The sequence below is a fragment of the Copadichromis virginalis genome, linkage group LG22, assembly GCF_057382275.1.
Source record: "Copadichromis virginalis isolate Kocher_CV1m ecotype Utaka linkage group LG22, C_Virginalis_male_GT1.1, whole genome shotgun sequence".
Lineage (NCBI taxonomy): Eukaryota > Metazoa > Chordata > Actinopteri > Cichliformes > Cichlidae > Copadichromis > Copadichromis virginalis.
In genome coordinates, this window is record NC_140638.1 from 24,345,968 (window position 1) to 24,367,489 (window position 21,522).

General features: G+C 41.8%; 1 protein-coding gene across 1 annotated transcript; it reads left to right on the plus strand.

The window, feature by feature from the left end:
* The first annotated feature begins 424 nt into the window (after positions 1–424).
* On the plus strand, positions 425–21,370 carry LOC146683398 (uncharacterized). The gene is made up of 5 exons (XM_085445549.1): positions 425–581; positions 1,209–1,289; positions 1,909–3,816; positions 15,149–15,197; positions 21,117–21,370. Exons 1-5 carry the CDS (start codon positions 537–539, stop codon positions 21,368–21,370), a joined length of 2,337 nt encoding a protein of 778 aa, XP_085301675.1. The 5' UTR covers positions 425–536.
* The last annotated feature ends 152 nt before the right edge of the window (positions 21,371–21,522 follow it).

Consider the following 21,522-nt stretch of genomic DNA (forward strand, 5'->3'; position numbering starts at 1 on the left):
TTATTTGTGACCATTTTTTGTTTTTACAGCTCCAGTTTGTAATACCCCCCTCCCCCCATGAACTTGGTATTTCCCAAACTAGCGCGGCAACAGCTCCACACTGCAACATATTTTTTGCTTGACTTTAGTCTAATACAATGGCCTGTTGGAGGTGTGTGATTTGCTTCGTCTTTGTGGCGTTAACATTGAAGTCTCTCTTAAGTCACATTAATACTGCACACAGTCGCAGTCCAGATTTCCGTGTCATTTGTGGAGTCGATGGATGCGCCGAGGATTACCGTGCTTTCAACTCGTTTTACCACCATCTCAGACGCACACATCCACAATACATCTCCACTGGGAACCCGCCTACAGGATGGCTGACAGCTTCATCCGATGCAAATGTATTAGGAGGCGAAAATTTTGGTACAGCCATTTTTGCCGAACCCAGACAAACTGTTAGCAATGGCAATGGCACTGAAGTAGAGCCACCACCACTAGACCCCCCAGTAACATCGGAGGTGTTGGAGGAGGAGCGACAGGAAAGTCAGAACGTGATGGAGCAAGACGCGGCTGAGCTTCAAACACCTCGTCAGAATCAGGTAATGTACTTTATGTGTTTCTGTGTGTACGCGCGCGAATTTTTAATTGTATGTGTGTTGTTTAACCTTAACCAAGCACAGTTACCCCAATTCAGCTTTAGTAAAACCGTAGTAAAGCCTAACTAGAGAAAATGTACTCAGTTCAAGTGAAAATTATAGTTTTAAAGTTATGTGTTTTCTAAGATAAACTACTTGATTAGAATATTTTAATAGGTATGAAGGCCAGTGCTGAATTTCAAATGCATGAATCCGCTGAAATTCAGGCTTGCCCAACAATGTAGGCTTAGTTACCATACTTAAACATAATAAATAAACTTATTTACCAGTGTTGTGTACCTGCCTTGGTTGTTGTTAGATGCTCCATGAACCAAGCAGCTTTCAAATTTTTCTTTCAGTTAACTTCAGAGTAGATTCCATAAAGATTGGTTAAGTTTCATTAAATAACTCTTAAATTGTTCATAACATTTGCAGCTTCATTAGCTATCCATTGTAGTATGAATCTTTTAATAGCAAAAATGTACAACAGTTTGGAATATTTCTTTGTTTTGTTTTGCATCTGGTGGAATTTGAAACACATTCTGAGTGAGTCATTTTTCTTACACAATTGTTTTTCTTTTTGTCCTGTAGGGTAAAAGAGAAACTGTTGATCTTGCCAGATGTGCAGCTGCATTTGCTATTGGTGTGCGGGAGCAATGCCACCTATCACAGGTACTGCTTCATCTGATATTATGGGGGTGTCATTGTTAACTTGTTAATAAGTCTGGTTCAATGTAAGGCTGCAACTAATGATTTTTTTTCATAATCTGTCCACTATCTTTGCAATTAATTGATTGTTTTTCATCGCTGGTTTTATTCAGCTATTACTTTCACCTATATAAGTTATTAAGAACAAATGTACATTACGAAGAAGTTAAGCACAAGAGTTGTGCAGTTCACTGCAATGTATGTAACTCTGGGCACACTCAACAGTTTAAAATAGGCTTAACAGTGTAAAATGTGTTCACTTTTAGGCATAAAAGACAAATGAAGTAGAATTACATAAAAAAAATAAATGAGGTAATCATTTGTTCACTTTTTCTGTTGTAAGCTTTCATGCTCCTCCATCTTGCTCGGTGCAATGTGTTTGTGCCACGTGAGTCATGCATGTGGCATGTCATGCAAAACAATGCCAATTATTGGCTGATTTCTTCTTCTACTGCTCCACTGGTAAATTACAACATTCAGTGGCTCATTAATTTGAGCTAAAGAAATAGAGTTGCATTTTGCTTCTGTTATATTTTCTATTTACGCTTTCATGTCTCTGATGTGTTTTTTTTTCCCCCATCAGAGGAGTGTCAACAACATTGTCCTTGGTGTCCAACAGTATCAAACAGCTCTTCTGACGTCCTTGAGGGGAAAAATAAAGACCATCCTTGAAAGGCAACCTGACAGCAATGGACCTTTACAACAAGAAGTTCTTTCAACACTGGACAACTTTCAGGATCCCTTTCCCATATGTGCAGCTTCAAACCTACAGGACCGTGTAACACAGATGCATTTCAACCCTGTCACACCTGAGGAGATCATCATTTCCAATTATGCCTGTAGAGTTAAAAAGGGAGAATCGAGAGTTCTTGCAATCAAAAACAAGTCTTTCTACTACATTCCTTTGATTGAAAGTTTGAAACAGCTATTATCCAATTCAAGACTATTTGACATGCTCAGTGCTGGACCTCAGAGTTGCCCCAACGCCAGTTTTTTGTATGACATTAATGATGGAATTATTTTCAAAACCCACCCACTGTTTTCAAAGAAGAACTCTGCTTTACAACTGATACTCTATTCTGATGAGATAGAAATGTGTAACCCCCTAGGGTCACGTGCGAGTGTAAATAAACTACTAATGTTTTATTACACCTTAGGCAACATAGACCCTAAGTTTAGATCAAAGTTGGCTTCCATCAGACTTCTCGCAATCGCAAAGTCTAGGGACATAGATGAGTGGGGGATAGATATAATACTGCGGAGAATCAATGAGGACTTGAAGTTACTGTACGATGGTGTTATGATTAACACTGTCAATGGGGAATTTTATTTAAACGGAGCAGTTGTTGCTGTGTGTGGAGACACTCTTGCCCAGCATGAGCTTGCAGGATTTAAGGAAGGAGTTGGTTTTGCGTATAGCAAATGTCGTCATTGTGAATGTACTTTTGATGAAATGCAAGAAAATTTCAATGAACATAGTTTCACCAGACGGACATTGGACGGACACATTAGGCAGTGCATTGAAATAGAAAGGGCAACTACCGAATTTTTGAAATCCTCGCTCAAAACGACTTTTGGCATAAATAGACAAAGCAAATTAGTTGATTTCCCAGGTTTTAATCTCATAGAGCAGATGCCACAGGATATTATGCATGTAATTCTTGAAGGAGTGGCACCAATGGAAATTAAGTGTGTGTTGAAATACCTTGTTTTATCTGGAAATTTGGATTTGGACTTGTTTAATTCTGCCATGCAGAACTTTCCTTTTTCATCAGTGGACATACGTGACAAGCCTTCACCAATTAGTATTGCTACTTTAGCTTCAAGTGACAACAGACTCAAACAATCCTCTGGACAAATGCTTATATTGATCAAGATTTTGCCATTCTTATTGTACAGTGTTGTAGAGAAAAATCCCTTTATCCAGTTTATTTTGGATTTAATTGAAATTGTTAAAATACTTTTTGCCCCAGTTGTGTCTTTACAAACTGTGTCCAAACTAAAAAAAATGATAGAAGATCATCTTAAACAATTCAGGCAACTATTCCCAGAAAAAAATGTAATACCAAAGCAACATTACATGCTGCATCTTCCCTCTCAAATTATTGCCCTGGGACCTGTAATACGTCATATGTGCATGAGATTCGAGTCTAAACACAGTTTTTTTAAACAATGGTCATCCAAATTAAACTTTAAGAATGTGTGCAAGTCTCTTGTAAACCACAATCAGCTGCTGGAGTGTTGCCAAAGTGAAGCAGGAACTGAGCATCCGATATTTGTAAATGAGAAAGAACTAGGTCCTGTATCAGAGGTTGCTAATATGGACCATTTGCAATCAAAGGTTGTAGAGTTTTTGGGGATTGAAGATGCTATACATCATGCCGTTAGAGTAAAGTGGCTTATTTTACATGGAAACAAATACATCTGTGACAGGTCTCTTATACTCATTTCAGCAAATGGTTTAAACCAGTGGTTCTTAACCTTGTTGGAGGTACCGAACCCCACCAGTTTCATATGCGCATTCACCGAACCCCTCTTTAGTGAAATTTTTTTTTTTTTTCAAATTCAAGACATAGATATGTTTTTTTACTGGTGCACAAAATGAGCCGTACATGAACATCACCTTGTTCAAAGAACAAAACCAACACAATGCATGAACTTACAACAAATTACATACCTGCAAATCAGTGTGACTTCTGCTGTTGCCTTTGAGAGACCAGTTCAGATATGCGTGGCTTCACCTTGGCAAGTGCCAGTCTCATGTCATTTTCACAGAAAAGTCTGTTCCTTTTCTTCGTTTTTATGTCCAGCATCGTCGAAAAGGATTGCTCGCAAAGATATGTTGTAACAAATGGTATAAAAAAATCCAGGGCTTTCTTAGCAATAATTGGATACTTGTCCATTTGTCGACACCAAAACGTTGAGAGTGTTGTTGTTCTGAAGAGTTGCTGTTGAACCTGGCTCTGCTGAATTTCAATGATTTCATCAAGGTATTCATCATTGACATCTGCTGTCTCAACAGCAAACGTGAACGGCTGTCTCACCCATGCTGGATATGACTCTCTTGTAGGGAAATATCTGTCGAGAGACTTTGCAAGCTCATCTAAGTGCGTTGCAATTGTTTGCTTCAGTTCCGTGGATACAGAAACATCTCCGATTCCAGACACATCTTCGACCTTACTTACACAGTTGTCCAGAAGGGGGAAGTTTGCAAAGTTGTTGTTCTCTGTTCGTCGTTTCCATAACGTTAGCTTTTTTTGAAAAGCCTTCAGGTGTTCTTCCGCTTCTATGATATTGACTCCACCACCCTGCATCTGCTGATTGAGATGATTGAGAGCTGCGAATATATCAGCCATGTATGCTAAAATGAGAATGAACTCAGGATTTTTGAAGCAATCTGCATGACAGTGTTGGTGCTCTTGCAAAAACAGGGCTAATTCCACACGCATGGCAAAAACACGATTCAGCACCTGTCCCCGGGATAACCACTGAACATTAGAATGGTACAGAAGTACCTCGAATTCAGAGCCCATTTCTTTACACAGCTCACTGAAGATGCGGTGCCTCAGAGCACTATTTCGCACATAGTTCACACATTCCACCACGGTTTTTAATACTTCTGCCATTTTTGGAGGCAAGGTTTTTGTTGCCAATGCATGCCTGTGCAAAATACAATGAGTCACAATGATGTGTGGTGCATCGGCTTTTACTAGCGCACCAAAACCAGAGTTTCTTCCCAGCATGACGGGAGCTCCGTCTGTACAAACTGCAGAAACCATGTCCCATGAAAGATTGTTGTCTCCGAAGAAGTCATCCACAAGCTTCTTCACATCGGCTGCCTTAGTTGTTGTTGTAAGAGGCTTACAAAATAAAAAATCTTCTTTTATCATGTCATCTTTCACGTAGCGCACAAAAACAGTAAGCTGGCTTAGATTAGCAACGTCTGTGCTCTCATCGAGCTGAAGGCTGAATTTTGCCGGGCTTGAAATCAGATCGGCGACTACTTGAGCCAAGATGTCTTTACTCATGTCTTCTATTCTGTCACTGACGGTGTCATTTGAAAGAGGAATTTGTGATAATTTACCTTCGGCCGCTGTTCCGAGTATCAGATTTGCCATCTTTAACGCGGCTGGTTTCACGAGTGTTTCACCAATGGTGTGTGGCTTGCCCTGCTTTGCGATCAGGTAAGCAACTTCGTACGATGCTGTGAGGATCGGTTTGTTAACGGGTACAAATCCAAGAGCAGGCAGAGTGGGCCTTTCATCGAATCTGGCTCTCTTCACCTTGAATTCAGCAAGTGTTGTGTTCTTGTATTCCCCGTCTCCATGCAGCTTCAAGAAGTGTTCCTTTAGTTTTGCCGGTGCGAGACTAGAGTTGCTCAACTTGGCGTTGCAAATCATGCAGATAGGACGCTCACTCCCATCATGTTCCGTGATACATGTAAATCCATATTGTACATATTCGTCCAACCACTTTCTTTTTTTGCCCGACATAGTTAGTATGGATTAAAATGTTAAAAAAAAAATCACGCGAAGTACTACCACGACATTCACATGTTGACTACTGCGCGCGCTACATTCCCCGCAGCCCTGATTGGGAGCTCAATCTGCAGATTGAGCTCCTAATTGGAGAACAGTTTGAGAACAGAAAAAACACCCCAGCACAAAAAGCACATGACTGTCAAGACACCATAGAAACACAAGACAGGCAACAGGGGTGGGTAAGGGTAAGAGAGAGCCGGTGTAGACAGCGCATCCAGTCCTGCAGCATGTCTGCGCTGGTCCAGTCGACCCGCCATCTGCCCCGGGAGGGAACAAGCATCAAAGGCGTTTGGAAAGGGAGGGGGGATGAGTGTGTATCAGTGTATGTGTATGCGTGTGTGTGTCCTGAGTTAGCTGATAGAGTGTCCTTCACCCTACCAGGCTAAGTAAACAGTCTTCCAGCCGACCCAGGTGGCCTTGTGTAGTGGAGGAACAGTCTAAACACAGTCTGTTATCAGGGTGAATTTGTTTTGTTCATATTCAGCCTTGAGACCACAGCTGGCGCCCAAATGGTAGCCGCATGAAATGATGGTGGTTTTTTCTTTAGTCCGAACAACTCATGTGAATTTCAAAGCTGTTCTAGCAGTCCGACACTGGTCTCTCAGTCTTCCATTGGAGAGCTGTGAGTTTCTCCGAGATGTTATCAATCTTGCGCTCAAAGAGCAAATTCTGAGAACTTACGACCACCGTGAGCTTCTCCAAGATGTTATCCAATTTTCGCTCAGAGGTCTTAGTCTGAGTGTTCACGGCAGCCTCAAGGTTCTCCAAGATCTTATCCATGCTGCGTTCAATGAGCCCATTTTGAGAAGTCACAACCTGTCCCATCGCTTCAATCACAGCGGGCAGCCTTGTGGGGTTTTGAACAGCCTATTCCGCTTTCTTTAATCTTCGATAAGCCAGGGCCAAGCCAGCTCCGATCAGCAAGAACCCTGTTATCATGGTTCCGAAAAGGTAGATATCTTCAATGTCCTCAATCGACAGTCTCGCCAGTTATGCCTCCAGTTATGCCACCCGTTCATGGTGTATCCGGCAGGGAACGTCCCTCCAGGACACTCAGGCTCCCCCGAGCCCAGGCTTCTCGTTGAGAAGAGGGTGTCAATTGCATTCAGGGACCAGTTGATCAAATCCATAATTCCTCTTTTAGGTTTTAGAGAACAGACTGTGAGAGAGTGTTCCAGGGCAAGAGTAGAAAATAGACGAGACTAGACAAGGACACAAGAAGCTAAGCAGGGAAGATAAGGAAAAGGGAGATGAGAGAAGTGCGACTGCCTTCGTCAAGAGCCAAAATTACTCCGGGTGGAACCAAAGAACTCAGATTTGAGCTCATCAGACCAAAGCACAGTTTTCCACTGGTCTAATGTCCATTCCTTGTTTTTTCTTAGCCCAAAAAATCTCTTCTGCTTGTTGCTTTTCCTTACTTGTTGTCTCTGATTCACACATGCTCCTCTGAACAGTTGATGTAGAGATGTGTCTGCTACTAGAGCTCTGTGTGGCATTTATCTGCACTCTAATCCAAGGCGCTGTTAACTTTTGATTTCTGAGCCTGGTGACTCGGATGAATTTATCCTCAGCAGTAGAGGTGACTCTTGGTCTTCCTTTCCTCATGTGAGCCAGTTTTTGTGACTGCACTTGTGGGCGATTCAAAGTTATAGCAATTTTCCAGACAGACTGACCTTCACTTCTTAAATTAATGGTGGACTGTCATTTCTCTTTACTTAGCTGATTGGTTCTTGCCGTAATATGAAGTCTAGCAGTTGTCAAATAGGGATGTCAGCTGTATACCAACCTCACTTCTGCACAAAACAACTGATGGTCCCAACCCCATTAAGAAGGCAAGAAATTCCACAAATGAACCCTGACAAGGCACATCTGTGAAGTGAAAACCATTTCAGGTGACTACATCATGAAGCTCATTGAGAGAAGGCCAAGGGTTTGCAGCGCAGCCAACAAAGCAAAGAGTGGCTACTTTCAGGACTCTAAACTATAAGACATGTCAAAGTTATTTATCATTTTTTTCTTTGCTACACAATTCCATATATCATGCTTCATATATCTGATGTCTTCAGTATGTCTCTAAAATGTAGAAAGTAGTAAAATAAAGAAATACCATTAAATAAGAAGGTGTGTCCAAACCTTTGACTGGTAGTATATAACTGACAAGCAAAAAAATAATAATAATTTGATACGTGTAAAAAACATACCCCTTGTGTCAGGTTTATATCATTGGATTGTCATTTATGCTTAGAAATATTTACTCATATATGCTTAGAGTTTTATAATCAATTGCATATTGATAGAGGTGTGATCCTTAGTAGTCTGCAAAGACTTTGTGTGCATTCCAGAGTGTTCTGGCATACACACTCAGATCCTAGGGTCATGGGAAGAGGTCGTATCTTTTCTTGCTGATATACGGTATAGCAAACACATATATCTGTCTTAGTCTAAGTGCCTTTTGTTTAGATGAACTGCTGGACTTCCAGACCAGCAGGTTTAGGGAAGTCGTTTATGGGGTCACATCTTGACACCCCCCCACACACACACACACACACACGGTACTCTTTGTTCACATGTGTACCTATGTTAATGAACCTATGCATATTCATGTAACCTCAATACAAGAGCAGTGTTACGAGGGAGCAGACGAGAGTGACTGGGGTCAGGCGAAGGAACGGCGCTTGTCATAGTTCTCTCCCTCGTGCACGAGATCAAAGAGCTCTGCTTGGTGTTCAATGCTTTTGCTTTGTAGTTAAATTGTCTCGTTCCAGCAGTGGGCCTGTGCTAGACAGACCCATCACCTTGTATTTAACATGTGGGTAACATGACTGGGAGAGAGTGTGTGTGTGTGTGTGTGTGTGTGTCTGTGTGTGTGTGAGAGAGAGAGAGAGAGAGAGAGAGAGAGAGAGAGAGAGAGGCAGGGAGATATGAACAAACAAAACTTGGGAATCATCAGAAACCCAATATGATAGTGATGAAGAAAACGCACATCTGCCCTGTATCTGCGTATATATAAATAATTCTGCTGAATCTACCAGCTAGTACATGCATTTACAACAGTACAACAGTTAAATGCAAGCTAAAAGAAGTGTGACTTTAATAGTATATATATACACTAGGGGTGCAACGATACACAAAATTCACGGTTCGGTTCGGTTCGGTTCGATACTTTGGTGTCACGGTTCGATATTTTTTCGATACAAAAAAAATGTTCATGCCTTTTTAATTTGTCATTTATTAAAATTATAAATATATATTTTAACTCAAAAGTACAGTTTTTAAATTTAACCCTAACCCTTGTGCGTGTTTTTTATTTTGACAGCGAATGCGCACCTGCGGACCACTTATGTGCAAGCCCTGGTTATTTAGCTTGTCATATTGCAGCCACAGAAATTATTTTGTCCATGAAACCATAAAGCTGCACTTTCTTTTTGCCTTATAGTCTGATTTGTCATAACTTCTCCGTTTTGTGGTAAGCTTTTCTTTGGCTGTCACTTCTTCACCCTGACCTGTCTTATTTGGCTCAGCAGAACTAAAATATATATCTGTCTGTGAAGGTTCTCAGTCATCCAGGTCATCGTAGTGAAATATAAATCCTGCTGCTTTTACACACGGACTCACATAAGCTCAGCGATTCTCTGCGCGATCAACCTCTCACATGTATAAGCTGCGGGAGATTTCACTTGTCATGTTTGCATAGTAAGCTAACGATTAATAAGACGATGTCAGAGGAATTGGTGCACAAATTATCATCACTCACAGATCAGTGCTGTCGCTCTCTATACACAGTTCGCACGATTGCAAAGTGAAAGCAAAAAAACAAGCGCAAATTCAAACGCGATTTCAATATGTCACATATTGACAGTGGCTCACCGATGCCAATGACATAATTACCCAGCTACATTTCTGAAAGAATGCAAAAGCATTGACATATATTTTTCCTTCTTACAATAGCCCGACGGGCAGGGAAGAGATAGATTTTGGTAGCCCGACTGAAAAAAATCGCTAGCCCCAGGACGTCAGGCTAGCGATATTGCAAGCCCTGTATCTGATTGAGGAATCATGCATCTTTGGAAAAGAGAGTTTATTACAGAGAAATGGCTCTTTCCAAAATAAAAGCTATACTATCCGCTTCTTCTGGGTTGTATTCTCAGCAGCATAAGGAGAATCATGTGCTAACAGCTGTCTAAATGACTCGGCTAAAGTTAGTAGCATGCTTGTTGTTTTTGTCTTTGCACTAGGATGATGTCGGCGTAAATGTGCAGTCATATTCGTTGTGTTCCCACTAGTGCTTTCAGGTTAATCTCGTTGAAATGACCTTAACACCACAACATGGCAAATCTCCGTTAACGAGCTACCGCCGATCGCCCCGTGCATGGGGCTAGACGGCCAACACGTTAACGAGCTAACTGCGCTAACACACTAGTTCCCACCCATGTAATTGAGCATTGCATGGCACATCCAACATACTGTTTTACTTTAGTCCATGACTCGCTTACCTTCAGGGTCATACGTCACATGAAAACCAAAATAATTCCAGATCTGAATGAGGGTGGGGGAGGTGCCCTGCGCTCTTCCTTCTGACTATGCTGTCTGTGTTGAGCGCTCAGTGGATCTGCGCTCGACAGTGCAGCCTAGGCGGAGTAGTCGAACGCAGATTCACTGAGCGCTCCACACAGACAGCATCGTCAGAAGGAAAGTTGATAAAATAAATTACAAATGTTGTATTGTTCGATACATACGCGTACCGAACCGAAAGCACTGTATCGAATGGTTCAATATCGATACGAATATCGTTGCACCCCTAATATACACAACTAGTATCACGGCAAATTGCTCCACCCTGTTCATCTGCATGTAATAGACATGCATGGAGAAATTGCAGTAAGCAGAGGGATTTTTAAAAAACAAAATTCAATCCAACATGAAAATAATCACAGGAATCTGTTAAACCGACAACTGCAATTTCTGCTTGCAGTAGTGTAACTAGTTTAGAACTCTTCTTAGATTTCTAACTACCTAATTTCACGTAGTCTTACAAATAAACTTGCAGCAATAAACTCTGTGTCTAGTCAAGATGAAGGCATGAACAAGTTTTTCATAGCTGTGGAGGATAGGTTGTATTAAGACCATATTTCTAAGATGAAAGAGGGCTGCATGTCTTTTAAATTAGTGTGGGATTTGAAGCTTAGTTCAGAGTCTAAAAGACTGAACTTCTGGTTTTATCCTGTCAGTTAACTTACGTAACTTGCGAATGAGCAGATTGAATTTGGTTTTAGTGCCAAATAGGAAAAATTTCAATTTGTCTTCATTAATGTCTAAAAAATGCACTCATCCATTTGTTAAAGTCTGTTAAACACAAAGCCAGGGGAGCTCAGTACATCTTTGTCAAAAATCTGATCCAGGAATGCACTTCCCATAATGCAGCTCCTCACCTACACTCTATGTCACTGCCTTAGAAACTGGCTGAGAAATTTCTCTAGACGAGTAATATTTAGTATTTAGTATTTAGTATTTATTTATTTATTGTCATTGTCAAGAACAATGAAATTGCGTTTGGGGCTTCCATACAACCCAAAAAAAAGAAGAAAATAATAAATACCCCTTAAAACCCAAGTGTACATATTTAACCCAGTGTGACTCCAATGCAATAAGACAATCCTTAGCAATAATGTTCGTAGAAATTCAGACAAAGACCTGAGAAACATGACAAAATACAACAATGCAACCCATTCAATATTATTGTACTGTGAGATATGATATCAGATATGATAGTTATCTATTTAAGAAAGAGGGGGGGGGGCAGGAGGGGGAAGAGAATAAAGATATGATGCACCAATGCAGACCAGTTCATTGCTATTAAGAAGTTGGATATGGTTATTGTCCGTGAGAGGGGGGCAGAGAGTTCAGGAGCCTCACAGCCTGTGGATACAGGCTGTTGGCCAGTCTGGATGTTCTGGCCTGTATAGACCTGTACCTTCTCCCTGAGGGCAGCAGATGGAAAAGGTGGCGCGCAGGGTGATGTTGGTCCCGCAGGATACTGTGCACCCTCCTCAGACAGCGAGTGGGGAAGATATTACTGATCTCTGGCAGACTTGTTCCAATAATTCTGCCAGCTTCTTTCACCACCCGCTGGAGTGCTTGCTGATCGGCCTTGGTGCAGCTGGGGAACCACACTAGAAATCCATACGTCAGAACGCTGCTGATGGCACAGTTGTAGAAGTTCAACATCAGAGATCTGGGAATGTGTGCGCTCCGCAGTCTCCTCAGGTAGTAGAGGCGCTGTTGGGCCTTCCGTGCAACTGAGGTGATATGGTTGCCCCAGGACAGGTCCTCGGTCACAGTTACCCCCAAGAATTTAAAACTGCTCACCCTCTCCACCGCCTCACTGCCAATGAAGAGAGGCAGATGGTTGTTATGACCCCTCTTCCGGAAATCTACAATGATCTCCTTGGTCTTTTTGGTGTTTAAGACCAAGTTATTGTCGTGGCACCATGACTCTAGTTGTTGCACCTCTGTCCTATAGTTTGTCTCATCATTGTTGGATATAAGTCCGAGCACTGTAGTGTCATCTGCAAACTTAACAATGAGATTGGACGCGCAGGAGGAAATACAGTCATGGGTGAAGAGAGTGTATAGCAGAGGGCTCAGAACACACCCCTGAGGGGCACCGGTGTTGACCACAAGGGTGGAAGAGGTGTTCTTACCCACTCTGACACTCTGTCTACGGTTAGTGAGGAAGTCCACAATCCAGTTGCACAGAGAGGAGTTAAGTCCCAGTTGGTGGAGTTTGGGACGGAGTTTGTATGGCCGGATGGTATTAAAAGCCGAGCTGTAGTCTACAAAGAGGAGCCGTGCATAGGTGTTCCTGTGTTCCAAGTGCTTCAGTAATGTGTGCAGCACTGTGGCGATCGCATCCTCGGTTGACCGGTTCTCCCTGTATGCAAACTGGTGCGAGTCCAGGGATGGTGGAAAAGCAGCTCTGATGTGTTTAATGACCAGTCTCTCCAGGCATTTGGCGGGAATGGGGGTGAGTGCCACAGGTCTGAAATCGTTCAGACATGTGACATTTGACTGTTTTGGGATGGGAACGATGGTTGCTGCTTTGAAACAGGATGGTACCAGTGAACAGGACAGCGAGGTGTTATATATAGAGGTGAAGACGTCCGCCAGGTCCGCAGCACAGTCTTTTAGCACCCGGCCCAGCACTCCATCCGGCCCGGCCGCCTTCCTGGTGTTAATGCTCCGGAACACACGCCTCAGCTCATGAGTGCTCAGGGCCGGAGCAGGGTCGGTTGAGGGGAGAGGGGACAGGACAGGGTCGGTGTTCTCCCTATCAAAACGGGCATAAAAGAGATTTAGATCTTCAGCCAGAGTAGAACTGTCGGCTGAGGGTGATGGTGTTCTTCTTTTGTAGTCCGTGATAGCCCTGATGCCCTCCCAGACCTGCCTTGGGTTTGTGTTGTTCTCAAACCTGGCCTCGATACGCCTCCTGTGCTGCTGCTTGGCAGTCTTGATGCCTCTTCTCAGGTTGGCCCTGGCAGCACTGTATGCCTCCTGGTCCCCGGATTTGAAAGCGTTGTTCCTTGTTCGAATAAGTTGTTGAACTCCGTGTGTCATCCAGGGTGGATTATTAGGGAACACACGGAATCGTTTCCAAGTTGTTACATTGTCCACACAGAAACAGATGTAGTCCAAGACAGTGGAGGTGTAACTGTCCAATGCGACACGATTGTCAGTGTCCTGCACCTTGAATACATCCCAGTCTGTGCAGTGGAAACAGTCCTGAAGCATCGGAATAGCATCCTGCGGCCATGTTCTCACGGTTTTGGTTGTAATCCCAGTGCTCTTGATCTTTTGTGTGTATATTGGGTGTAGCAGAAGGGAGAGATGGTCTGACAGACCCAGGTGGGGATAAGCCTGGGCTCTGTACGCATTCGCCATGTTGGTGTACACCTGGTCCAACGTTCTATCTCCTCTGGTAGCACACTTCACATTACGGTGGAAATTGTGAAGTACAGATTTCAGGTCCGCGTGGTTAAAATCCCCAGCCGCAATAAAGACACTGTCCGGGTGTGCTACCAGGCTGTTATTGATGCTGCTGCTCAATTGTGCTAACGCTAGCTTAGCATTAGCATCTGGTGGAATGTAAACAGCGCAGATGTAAACGGCAGAAAATTCCCGAGGGAGATAGAATGGACGGCACTTTAACACCAACAGTTCTACCTCTGTACTGCACAGTCTTTCCGTTACCGTGACGTTCGTGCACCAAAGGTTGTTAATATAGATGCACAGCCCCCCGCCAGTCTTCTTACCCGAGTCCGCAGACCTGTCGGCTCGATAGGCGGTGCGGCCTGCTAGATCGATAGCCGCATCGGGAATGGCGCTGTCCAGCCAGGTTTCAGTGAAAATCATGCACGAACAGTTATTAAAAGTCCGTCGAGTGGCGATCTGCAGTTGTATTTCATCCAGTTTGTAACGGATTGAACGGGCATTGGAGAGGAATATGATCGGGAGTGGTGGTTTAAACGGACTAGTCTTTAGCCGTGCCCACAGGCCTCCCCGCTTGCCTCTCTTCTGCCTCCGATCGCAACGTCTCCTCCTGCGGCTTGCTGTTGCGGGTAGCCCCGGGGGTTGCTTAACGATCTCCGGGGGGATGAGATACTCTGATGTTAGTTGAAGATCTCCACGGCTTAGTTGTAGTAGATCATCTCTGTTGTATTGAAGTAACCCCAGACTGTGTGAAATAATACACAGTACCACCAAAAGTGCAAAAGTGTAGGAGCTCCGGGCCGCTGCGTCTGTGCGCGCCGCCATCTTAAGTTTTGCTGTGATAACATAATAGGGCAGGTTACCTGGAGCCACAGATGCAGAAATATTGAACGGAATAAGGAGTAATCATTTATTTTTCAAATCTGAACCCACCAGTTAGAAATGTCAATGTCATATTTACAAGAACATGTGGACTCAATAGCAAGACCCGAAGAGAGCAATGCAAGCTTAACTCTTTTATTTACACAAGCAGTGTTGCAGACGGGATTCAGGTAAGTAATCTCTGATAAGTATTTTGCAGTACAACGGATGGAACAGTGGAGTGCCAGAGGACTTCCAGAAAAGAAAGAACAGGTTAAAGGTGTTCCCAGTGAATCAGAGGAATGAACTGTGCTCAGAGTATTTTTGGACTCAGTTCTTACGTGGTTCTCTTTTTTGAGTTGCAGGTGAGGAAAGCAGGTGGAGAGTGGGCAGGCAGGTGAGTACTGACAAGGACTTACATCTCTTGGTTTGCAGGCAAATCCAACTCAAGGCAGGGAGACTACGGGGGACTACCGCTACAAGGGTGAGGACAATCTGGGAAAAAAGAGCAAAGGTTTCAGCTGGGCTTTTATTCCAGAGGAGTGATGAAAAAAATGAGAAGCAGGGATGTGCATCTGGATGAGAAAGTTGGGCAGCCCCGCCCAATATTGGAACAGGAAGACAGAGCAGTGCCCACACTCCACCTGAGTGCAGGGGAGAAAAAGAAATGAAAAGCTACTTAATACACACAAACTTAAGCTAATGTTTTTACAGGCAACATGGATTCGCAACAGTAAATATAGCTGTGCAATCACTATCATGTTTACCAAACTGTTTACAGTCAAGTGATTATAGTTCTCAGCATGGTTAATTAGGAAATGTGTTGTGTGCACTCTACTCTTTATTTATTATCTTCACAAGGAGCTCTAGTTTGTAGAAATAATTTCTAGATTTTCTTACATTCAGCTCCACCAATGTGGACTCACTGCATCGAGAGCTTTCTGAACATCTCAACAGGATATAAAGTAAATATTAAACAAGATGAGAATTATTAAAACATCTCAAAGATGATGTGTTTCTGGCGGATTGACTATCCACATAGTGTAACTGTATTTATTTACAGTATATCCCAAGTGGGTGCCTTTTCTGCTTTAATATTTCTACAACAACGACAACAGGAAAACTGGCTGTAAACACATTTTAGTCAAGCTCCAACTTTCAATTAAGCCGCTAAAGGTTCCTCGTAGCACAGAGTAGTATAATTACTTCATTCAGTTTAGTTATTGGACAGAATGTCCCCGACAATAGCAATAACAAACAAGCAAGCCAAAGCTGCTTTTTGGGGAAGGGAATTACTTGAAATACCCATGTAATCCTTTAAAGATTTTTAAGCACCCACAAGTCAAGACAATATGAGGTCAACAAAAGCAAATGCGCAAAATCAGCTGGTTATGAAGGCAAGTCTGGCACGTGGATTAGAGGCATTGTTTTCTCGCTGCTGTTGTGTCTCTTTCTTTACCTTGTCTTCAAGAAGCCAGGCATTTAATATGCGGACACCGGGGAGAGGGAGTTAAAAAAGAAAGAGGAAAAGCAAGAGAACAGAGCAAGTGAATGAAAGGCAGTTTATTGAATAACCAAAGCTCTCAGGTGCCATTCTCCCCTTGTGACTTAAGTTAATTCAATTCTCCCCCGTCCCATCAAGCCTCGTCTGGAAGTAGACGGCATCAAAGCTGAACCGGAAAACACTAAATGATTGTAACTCAATTGTTGCCGGGCCATCATTGATTGTTTGCCCGGAAAGAAGTTGGAAGGGAGACAAGACACTTATTTTCTCCACCTCTCTCACCCTCAGTAATCACGTTTGGGGTGGATGTGTGTGTATATGTGCATGTCTGCACCTGTTAGAAGGAAGAGGCTTCCGTGTACTCAGCTGTAATGCCTGCTTGCAATGTATATGCAGCACAAATTACGCACAAAGTAATTAGGGCGATAGAATTGCACTCTTTGGTCACACATGTAAGCAGATGGGCCTTTAATTTAAGTGCTTACAGCTCAGGTCATCTCGACTCTTCTTGCACAGTCCAACACCTTTACTGACACTGACAGGAAGGCGCATAAAAGTCAGAATCCTCAATTCACAACGGTTACGTTTTTCCTTCGATCAAGGGTTTTGTGTTATAGTCTTCAAAAAACACTTCTAATCAAGTCAAGCTGCATTACACTCAGTAAACAAGGGGAGCTCTGCTGATTTTATAGACATAAAGATAGACAAAAAGTTTAGTGTACTGACTAAAGGCAGGGATATTCAGACAGTATGATGTCCTCTAAAGTTGAAAAAAAAAACAACTGTTTATATTACAGCTGACGTCTTGGCAACTAGCCATTTTCTTCAGAAAGTCAGAGTTGCCCTTACTTGGTACAGAGGGTCTAAGAAAATATGCATTATGTGTAATGCAGGATCCAATATCTGGAGGACTGACCCTTTGGATGGATAGTTACATGCTGTGAACAGTAATAAATCACTCTAATTTCAGTGCATCCAAAATGTATGCACTGAAAGTCCTCCAGATTGTAATATAAGATGAAACCATCCCAACCAAATAAGATACATTTTACAGGCAACGGGGGTTTGAAAACAAAACATTTTTATCTTTCTCAAGTTGGCTTGAGACCTGCCCAGCAGGACGGCAAGGAGGCAAATGCTATAAAAGGCATGACCTGAAATGATTTTTTTAAATGAAGGTAAAAAAAAAAAAAAAGTAGCATTACAGAAGACAAAAGAGATGTCAGAGCCATGGGAGGGAGGCAGAGTAGTTCTTGGGTGTCATCCATAGATGGACAAATAGCAGCAGTTATTGACTAGACATCTTAGATTGGCATCATGCATGAAGGGAGTTTCTGAGACTGCAGCTCCATCAACCGCAGAGAGGAAGAGAATGAATGCCAACATACAGGGGACATAACGTAACACAAGCGTAATGTAACCTAATATAATGCCAAAAGTCTTGTTAAAACTAAATGTCTGCTCAACGCCTCGGAAAGCTGCAGCGTGGGGGCTACTGGTCCTTCGTGATTAAAGAAGCAAGATGAGATAATCAGGAGCACTCACCTGACTGACATACAGGGAAAGTGAAAGTTCTGCTGCTCTGCAAATGCTTTTTGATTTGAATGGTGTAAATCATTTCAATATAGCAACGGCACAGCAACAACAGCGGGAGCAGTGTCACCTTTCTTTGTAGCTAATAACAAAGCGTAAATGGCAGTGTAGTTGTTTCCTACCCTTTCTGTTGTTCTTCGCTCATTGAACTAAGGACAACAAAGGGTGTTAATGGTTTAAGGACAAAATAAAGGCTCTCCGCTTACAATTATAATTATAATTCCCAATTTGTATTATTATTATTATTATTATTATTATTAGAGTCATGCACTGGTTTTAAATAAGACCACAGCTGCGTTGGAAAAACATCAAGTACAAGTCAATAACTCCTTTAAAACATGCTCGACCTCTCCCCCTCTTTCTCTCATTCATTCCCCCTGTCCTATTTATTAAAAAAAAAAAAAAAAAAAAAAAAAAAAAAAAAAGACAAAGGATGAACTGAAGCTCTGCCATCACGTAATGTCGCATACTGCTGTTTCTGATGTCATTTAAAAAAAAAAAAAAAACATGCTCGACCTCAATCAGTCTTTATTGTAACTATGTTGACGATCAATATTCATTGTGTTGACAATGGTGTTTGAGGTGGAGAACCATCATTTTGGCACAGATGTGAATGAACACATGGTTAATGAACAAAACTGGCACTATCCATAGGACTAGACAGGGGTGACCTTGTTTTTCCTGGTGGGGTAAATCCCTGAGGAGTTGCTTTAATGAGCGCAGTTCTGTGTGCAAAGTAAATAAAAACAGAAAGCAGTGCATTGCAATTTCAATGCACTGCTGCATTGAATTTACAATGTTTAATGTTTAATTTTAAAAAGTCTAAAAACAGTATATGTTTTTAGACTACACTCCCAATCAGCTCTATCACACCACTCCTTCTCTTTATATGAAATCTTGAAGCTCAGAAGGTTTATTGTCTTTTTTTTAAATAAAATATAGTAAAGAAAATTTAAAAACACGTTTGCAAACTGAGGAGCCCATTTGCTCCTTGATACGTCTCATCAAAGTTGGAAGAAAGTCTTCTAGATGTTGATTCATGTTATTCTCTATATTATTAGTGCTCATATTTTTAAATTCCAATTACTTTGGAGGTCACAACAACAAGTTTATTTTTAAGTAGTCTTCAAATCAAGGATTTCCTCTCAGTTCACTGTTTAAATCTGAAATTCTGAGCGCAATGATTAACTTGTAAGGTCATCACTTTGTATGATTCATTAATCAATTTAATAAGAAAGAAAATTGTTAATATGTGTCTTGAGGTAAATATTTTTTGAGATTAAACATTAAAAAAAAATTAAACAGTTTAAAAGAAAGCAAAGTGTTAAACCCTGTTACATTGAAGCAACAACAGCTCTACAAGTGCTTTTCTAGCAGACACTGGTGGAAGTGGTCCAAGAGGGTGTGACAGACAACATATAAACATAAATTCTTAGCCCCCTTTGGCAAGTGTTTAGGCATATTTTACCATAACTAAAGCTAGTTTACGGTTCTTGGTTATCAGAAACTTCTGTTGCTTGAGTTCATGCTGGGTTTATTTGTTCTCCTGACTATATTTCCTTCATGCGGCTTCGTTCCATGTGAAGCATCTTGCTGAGTCATTAGAGTCAAACAAAATAATGGCTAAAAGCTCATTACAAAAAAGACTGGGAACAAAGACAAGCTGCCAAAAGTTGTAAGCAGAGTGGCAGTGTTCATTAGCAGCAAAGTTTTAAAAGTCATAGCAAAGTTTAAGTAGCAAAGAAAAAAAGAAAAATGTCTTACTAGCTAAATTTATTCCAACTCCTTCCTGGCCAAAATTCACTTAAATTAAAGCTTAAAGCTTTTTCATTGTGTCATCTCAAATCTTGGGTAATAAGAGTACTGTATGAAGCCAAAACATTTAGGAATGTATCACAGTCCAAGTTCTGTTAACTGCTCGCCAATCAGTTTAACTTTCACACCGCAGACCAGGGTGACGCTCACTCACAAGCCATTCGCACTACAATCTTTTGTAGAAGGTATAATCACCTAACTCCACCGAGCATGTCATTCCAATTGCTATGGTAATTAGAAGGCCTTGCTCTGACTGACAGGACCTGACTAACTGTAGTTTGCAGGCATGTCTGCATGCACACAGCACCCAAAGCTAGAACAAAGAAGGGTGGCAAAGTTTCTCCGTGTTATGTGCTGGTTTTAAAGATTATAAAAAAGAATTCAAATTAAAGGCACATTATTTTTTAAGCTATATTTCTCCCTTTTTTTTCCTTTTTAAGAGCTTTCAGCATTAGCAAAATCATCAAACTGCTTTTAGTGTGGTTGATTAAAAAAATAGCCTGGCATATTTTGACCAGTGAGCAGGAGTCTGCTGAGATAGAAACCTGGCTTTTGCCTCAGTGCATTATGGAATAATAATAAAAATAACCACCCTTTGAGATTAAAGCCACAAACAAATGTTTAGACCATTTCCCACAACTGTCTCATGTAAATTTACCTGACATTTATTGAAAAGGATGACACTGGTGTAAAACAACTTGGGACTTTTTTCATGGATATGACAGAACCCATACGAGGCTGCATGATAATATGCATTCAAATGAAAAGTGTATTTTTGCTTAAAATATAAATAATAGAAAAAGCATTAGCATCAAACGTTGGCATTAACAAGACCAACAATTACACTGTGAGCATTCATAGCCCTTCAATTATTAACAGATAATACACATCACAGACTACTCACTGCTTAATCACCAAAGAGCGACATTTTCTGCTCTAGCAGACAACAAAACAACTTAGTGTAGTTTTAAATGCAGCTCACTGTTCACTCAAACACCACAATCACTGCCAGACTCAAATACGAAAAGTATCGGTCACTCTCTGGAATTGCAAATGTTGACCTACGCAAAGTAGTGAATAAGACAATAAGCGACACCCACCTACCCTGCCTAACATAATAATTAAATTGCATTTCTAAAAGCAGATTTGTTTGGGGGTTTTTTTCAATAAAAGATAGCGCCACTTCACAACTGCAGCAGAGCTACCACTTGAAATTTTCAATGATTTATAAAGCAGTAGACCTTAGATTTTAAGCAGAAGTAAACAAAACCGGTTTGTCGAGTCTAGTCGACAGCTGCTTGAAAGCCGTTCACTGGGAAATTTTAGTGCTAAGCTCAAATTTGCATGTCCCGTGGCTCTTTCATTTAAAGGGTTTTACTGAGAATCTGTAAAATTTTAATGTGATAGACATGAATAACTAGATCCTTGATTATCCTTTTCAAAAGTATCCCTTAGATTCGCTGACATTTTGACAAACTTTTCTCTCTGCAGACCAGCATCCCGTGGAGTCAATCTTACGGACGGAGAAAGACAAAGCAAAAGAAAAAAAGATTGTGACCTCCTTCAGGGGGCATCCTGACATCATCCGCAGTGGCGGTGGAGACATGGTGCTGTCACAACACACTGCGTGTGAGGGCTGGCTCGGTGTCACAAGCTTTGACACATTGGGGAATGACCCAAGCTGGAGCAATGACTGTGACAGTAATGGAACAGGTCTCTGGCAAGAGGGTGTGGAGTTGGGCTGATGGCAGGATAAAAACAGGAGAAGCTCGAGGGTTGCACTGTGGGAGGGTGGTTTGTTGAGATGATCTGAGAGCTAAGGCATACGACTAGACAGGATCACTGAGGATAGCTACAGCGTTATTTAAAGCAAAGCACAGTTGAAACCCGACAGGTG

What these genes read in the sequence shown, in the direction of transcription:
- LOC146683398 (XM_085445549.1), top strand. Translation starts at nt 537, where the DNA reads ATGGAGCAAGACGCGGCTGAGCTTCAAACACCTCGTCAGAATCAG. An exon ending in GGTTCTTAACCTTGTTGGAG is followed by an intron (nt 3,817 to 15,148) that starts GTACCGAACCCC and finishes CTTGGTTTGCAG; the next exon opens with GCAAATCCAACTCAAGGCAG. An exon ending in GGGGGACTACCGCTACAAGG is followed by an intron (nt 15,198 to 21,116) that starts GTGAGGACAATC and finishes TTCTCTCTGCAG; the next exon opens with ACCAGCATCCCGTGGAGTCA.